Source organism: Portunus trituberculatus, chromosome 48, assembly GCF_017591435.1.
Source record: "Portunus trituberculatus isolate SZX2019 chromosome 48, ASM1759143v1, whole genome shotgun sequence".
In the NCBI taxonomy this organism is placed as follows: domain Eukaryota; kingdom Metazoa; phylum Arthropoda; class Malacostraca; order Decapoda; family Portunidae; genus Portunus; species Portunus trituberculatus.
The window spans coordinates 2180925-2187130 of NC_059302.1; the positions used below are offsets into that span (position 1 = coordinate 2180925).

General features: G+C 40.1%; 1 protein-coding gene across 1 annotated transcript in view; it reads left to right on the plus strand.

Annotated features, from left to right (window-relative positions):
* Positions 1-5990, plus strand: part of LOC123498774 — a 7420-nt gene extending 1430 nt beyond the window's left edge. Inside the window, exons 1-5 of the mRNA XM_045246193.1 lie at positions 1-78; positions 1104-1229; positions 3232-3366; positions 3781-3912; positions 5659-5990. The exon at positions 1-78 is cut by the window's left edge and continues 1430 nt beyond it. Coding sequence (XP_045102128.1) covers positions 1-78; positions 1104-1229; positions 3232-3366; positions 3781-3912; positions 5659-5990 — 803 coding nt within the window. The remainder of the gene's footprint in view (positions 79-1103; positions 1230-3231; positions 3367-3780; positions 3913-5658) is intronic.
* The last annotated feature ends 216 nt before the right edge of the window (positions 5991-6206 follow it).

Here is a 6206-nt window from a genome sequence, read left to right on the forward strand (position 1 = left end):
AAAAATTAGATATTGCAGATAAAACAGAGAAAGGCGCCGAAGTTGTCGAAAGCGCAGATGCTCGAAGAAATAGAAAAAGTGAGAGGCACATTGTCTTCAGCTATAGGACGACTGCCACTGACTGAGAGTGCTGCTGTGTGCCGGTTCTCTCTCTCTCTCTCTCTCTCTCTCTCTCTCTCTCTCTCTCTCTCTCTCTCTCTCTCTCTCTCTCTCTCTCTGGTTATTATTTGTTGTAAATGTTCGTACGTCTTGTCATCCTCGGTTTATTATTATCGTAGTAGTAGTAGTAGTAGTAGTAGTAGTAGTAGTAGTAGTAGTAGTAGTAGTAGTAGTAGTAGTAGTAGTAACAGTAGTAGTAGTAGTAGTAGTAGTAGTAGTAGTAGTAGTAGTAGTAGTAGTAGTAGTAGTAGTAGTAGTAGTAGTAGTAGTAGTAGTAGTAGTAGTTTTTCTTATGTAAGAGAGACAGTAGGGCAGCAAAAGGAATTAAATAAAAGGTCCACTAAGCAGGCAGTCTAAAGAGAGGTAAAATAAAGGTCATCCAAATATATGGATTACTACAATACTACTACGACTACTACGACTACTACTGCCACTACTACTACTACTGCTACTGCTACTGCTACTGCTACTACTACTACTACTACGACTACTACTGCTACTACTGCTACTATTACTACTACAACTACTACTACTACTACTACTACTACCACCATCACCACTACTACGACTACGACTATGACTACTAGGACAACGACTACTACTACTACTACTATTACTACTACTACTACTACTACTACTACTACTACTACTACTACTACTTTTGGTCACTTTACCCTGACATTTTTTTTCCACTATCATCATTCTCTTCCTTCTTTGTCTTCTACTTCTTTCAATTTTTTTTTTTTTTCCCCATTTTCTTTCATGTTCATTTAAGTGTGTTCTATATTTTCGGTCACTTTCCACCGTGATCATTTTATCTTTTCCTTATTCTTCCTACACCTTCCTTGCTTATATATTCTTCCATTTTCTTTCATCCTCATTGTGTGCGTTTGATTTATATATATTTTTTTTCCTGCAAATTAAACGGTTCCTCTCCTCCGCAGGGTGTCGCCCCAAGAGATCCTGCAAAAGGGAGTCGGGTGTGTGCAAGAAGAAGTGCCACAGGAAGAAGGAGGTTAAGTCCAAAAAGGGGATGTGTAAAGGGCGGCGATGTTCATGCTGTGTTAAAAGTGAGTACCGGTATTTTTTTTTTTTTTTCTTTTTGGTGTAAAGAGAGGAAGACTGGCCAAGGGCAACAAAAATATAAAGAAAAAAGACCCACTCAGTTTCCAGTTTCTTTATGGAGGCGAAAGAATTAAGCCAAAGGAGAGGGACAAATGTCTTGAAACCTCCCTCTTAAATGAAGTCACCAAATTAACCCCTTTAGCACCATGACGCGTTTTCATATTCATTCTACTTACTATTTGGTGATTTCATAGAGCTTAAGAAACTTACGTGTGAAGACTGTGGCCATTAATCTTCTCCATAGACTTTTCCTAATGTAAAAATAAAGAATAAAAAGTAAGCATTTCCAAACTGAAGGTAAAAATGTGCCTCAGTACTGAAGGGTATAATCTGCTGAATCAAGCCAATTTATACCTTGCTTTGCTTGAAACAGAGTGAACTATTTTGACACTATCTCTCATTGTTAGCGTTGTGTTTGATACAGTTAACAGTGGTGTACCTATTACATTCTCTTCTTCACCTGGTACACTGCACATAGCATATATTTAACATCAACGTTTTCAAGATGTTATATCATTACCTCTCTTAGTCTCCTTCATGATGTATTAAACAGTCATTAACCACATGAAGGTCACGTGCCATTTTTAGTTTCTGCTTTTCTTATTGCACTTACCAAACTGTTATTAGTATCCTGCAATTTATACTCATCAAATTGCCTGACCTTACTGCTGTCACCTTCCTCCCATCATTTACCTTCCTTCACTCGAAACTTTTTTTTTTTTTTGTACACTCCATTTGTAGCGAGCGTTCTTGTATTATGAATTGGTTACTTGACTCTCAGACGAACACATTGATTCCTGCAGAGAAACATCACATCTGACAGTATCACTAGCTGCTCTAACTTCAGACATAACTTTCCTGCACTTACTTCAAACATGCGTAACGCTTCACTTGAAAACATAACACTTCACTTCAAACGTAACATTTTACTTCAAACATAACATTCCTGCACTTCAGACATGACACTTCACTTCAAACATAACACTTCACTTCAAACATAACACTTCACTGCAAACATAACACTTCACTGCAAACATAACACTTCACTGCAAACATGACACTTCACTGCAAACATAACACTTCACTGCAAACATAACACTTCACTTCAAACATGACACTTCACTTCAAACAAAACACTTCATTTCAAACATGACACTTCACTTCAAACATAACACTTAATTGCAAACATAACATTCCTGCACTTCAGACATGACACTTCACTTCAAACATAACACTCCGCTTCAAATATGACACTTCACTTCAAATATGACACTTCACTTCAAACATGACACTTCACTTCAGACATAACACTTCACTTCAAACATAACACTTCACTTCAGACATAACATTCCTGCACTTCACTTCAAACATAACATTCAAACATAACATTGGTGCAGAGAAGCATCACTATATCAGCTGACACTATCGTTATAGCTGCCTTCACTTCAAAAATAACATGATACACTGTCATGCAACTGTAAACATTTTCCTTATATATGTTGAGGTACACTTCATTAAACACAACGTTAAGTCCATATGGTAAACTTCATTTTGTCCTTGACCTGTCACTTATAACATACTCTTAATGCTATTTTGTATCTTGAACTATTGATATGTGTGCTAATTATATCCTATACTTCTTATATCACTGATCCTTCTATCACTATTATCATCATTAAAGATAGATCATCGACGCTGACTTCCTTCCATCCCTTGATACGCAGTGTTGTCATTGTTGTTGATGCTTTTCCTGGTTTTATTCCATTTCACGATATTCTTTTTTTTTTAATGATTCTATTTATCACTTCTGAACAAAAAAGGAGGCAGGAAGAATTGTAGCTCATGACAATAACCTTCCATCTCTATCTGTATCCTATGACCTATTTATTATGTTATCAATAAGTGTTATTACTGTTCTGATGTGTGTGTTCTCCTTCACCAACCAAGAGCCCAAGACTTGCAAGCAGAAAGGTGAGTGCGTGGGCAAGGGCACCTGCAGGAAGACTTGTCTGCAAAATGAGATTCATGCAGGCTATCTATCGTGCGTCGGCAAGAAATGCTCCTGCTGCCTGGTTAACCAAGGTGAGAGAGAGAGAGAGAGAGAGAGAGAGAGAGAGAGAAAGTTTTGTAGAAGTAGTAGTAGTAGTAGTAGTAGTTGTTGTTGTTGTTGTTGTTGTTGTTGTTGTTGTTGTAGACTCGTAGAGTAGTAGTTGATGTTGTGTGTGTAGAAGTAGTAGTAGTAGTAATAGTAGTAGTAGTAGTAGTAGTAGTAGTAGTAGTAGTAGTAGTCGTAGTAGTAGTAGTAGTAATAGCATTTTAGTAGCAGCAGGAGGAGGAGGAGGAGGAGGAGGAAAAAGAGTAATAATAAAGGACCACTGTTGCTTCCACTGCAGCTGGTGTTGTTGTCGGTAGCGTTGATAGTGGCGTACAGTTAATAGTAAACCAACCAATAGTGTCATTTTGCAATCATCTTAACGTTTCCTGTCCCACCCTTAGGACCGTGTGGCCCCGAGTCCCAGCATGGCGTGTGCCGGGATGCAGGAGGCACCTGTAAGCCCAAGTGTGACGGGGAGAGGGTCGTAGCTGGCTTGTGTCCTGGACCACACTGCTCCTGCTGCATCCCGAATAGTAAGTACTGCAGTCCCCAAAGGTTGGATAGAGTGTATCCCTTTCAGTACCTGGACGCGTTTTATATTCATTCTGGTTACGGTTAGATGATTTTATACAGCTTCAGAAACACATGTGGGGATTAAAATAGTGATGACTCTGACCATTAATCTTCTAACCTCCATAAACCCTAATGCAAATAAAATCATCTAATCATACCCAAAAATCATGGTAAAAAATGCATCCACGTACTGAAGAGGTTAATAGGGTTAAGTCTCTAAATGATATTGTTTCCCTTTAATATTACTCAGGGGCGAACAGTCAAAGAAAATGTGTTTTTTATATTATAGACTATTATATTTTATCACACACGACCTTGATCACTATAATGCATTGTTACTTGAGTTTCATTTCATTTACGCTTATAACCAAATGTAATGTAAACTATTTAGATGTGTGTGTGTGTGTGTGTGTGTGTGTGTGTGTGTGTGTGTGTGTGTGTGTGTGTGTGTGTGTGTGTGTGTGTGTGTGTGTGTGTGTGTGTGTGTGTGTGTGTGAGAGAGAGAGAGTCTGCGAGGACCACAATTCCCTCCCCATGTTTACCAAAGAGCTTAGGGTGCTATTTTCAGGCCACTGCAGAGTTGTCTTTTGTGCACCCTCGTCAAAGGACACAAAGTACTTACTGCCGCAAGCATTGTCTAGACCCTTCAACCTCACCTCTCTGGACTTGACTGTCGATAATATAAGAACAAGTAGCCATGTCTCGAGGCCGTCAGTCGAGTAAAGCGAGTAAATGCCTCTCTCTCTCTCTCTCTCTCTCTCTCTCTCTCTCTCTCTCTCTCTCTGGATTAGTAGCTAGGTTCTTTTATTCTCAATGTTTGTTATATGGTTTGGCGGAAGGCATTGTGTTGAATGCGCTCTCATGGTGACAACCCAAAGCATATACTACATTCTCTCTCTCTCTCTCTCTCTCTCTCTCTCTCTCTCTCTCTCTCTCTCTCTCCTATAGTAAAACATCAACAAATTTGCCATAACACCCGTTATTAGAGGACAAATAATTATGGAATATGTCCCTGTATTCTTTTAATACTCGGCAAGCTGGCCTATATTTCACACTGCCGCATTATCAAACGTTTTCAGCCTCTCATGTTAACCTATTATCTTAGTCACGAGAAAATCAGTCTGTGTTTTTTTTTTTTTTTTTTTTTTTTACAGTTATCACAAACTCAATGGGCCGAAATGTATGGTATGGGGAGATATTTGTGTGTGTGTGTGTGTGTGTGTGTGTGTGTGTGTGTGTGTGTGTGTGTGTGTGTGTGTGTGTGTTTCACTGTTTGATCTGTTGCAGTCTCTGACGAGACAGCCAGACGTTACCCTACGGAACGAGCTCAGAGCTCATTATTTCCGATCTTCGGATAGGCCTGAGACCAGGCACACACCACACACCGGGACAACAAGGTCACAACTCCTCGATTTACATCCCGTACCTACTCACTGCTAGGTGAACAGGGGCTACACGTGAAAGGAGACACACCCAAATATCTCCACCCGGCCGGGGAATCGAACCCCGGTCCTCTGGCTTGTGTGTGTGTGTGTGTGCTTTCTTCTTCTATAAAAGATAAAGATGTACTGAATGAATAATATCCTGAATGCTTATTTGCTTTATTTGCTTGCTTATTTATCCACTTACTTATCTATCAATCTATTCATTTATCAACATGCAACATTAGTAACACACTGACACATTCACCCTCGCTGCCCCAACAGTTCCCTGCGCCAACACGAACACCTGCAGCATCAGCGGAGGCAAGTGCAAGCCAGTGTGCCTCGACACGGAGGTGAGACTGCCAGGCAACTGTGGCCAAGGAAGGTGTTTCTGCTGCGGTCCACCTCCCACCGAGTGTACCCAGTCCCCGATCTGCCCCGGCACCTGCTCCCAGACGTGCAAGGGAGTGATCAGCCTTGAAGACCACTGTCTCGGCTCCTCCTGCTTATGCTGTCTAGGTCAGTCCCGCTCACCGCCCCTCACTCAGGATAGATTTCTCTTTCAAATAATTCGCTCCTCTCTCTCTGTACTCTTTTATGGTGATTCTGAATGAAAATAGTCGTTGTTTGTTGTTTGGCATCTCTCTGTGGTGGCTTTTAAATCCTCGATTTTTTTTCAGAGTATTTTTTTTTTATGAAGGATATTTAATTAGAGCAGCATTTACGTACGTCATTTCTTTAAAAAAAATAATAATCAGCTGTTTTACAAGAGATTTTTTCGTGGCAAACACAACACGCCATGCCACCTCCCAAAAGTCATGAGTAGTGGA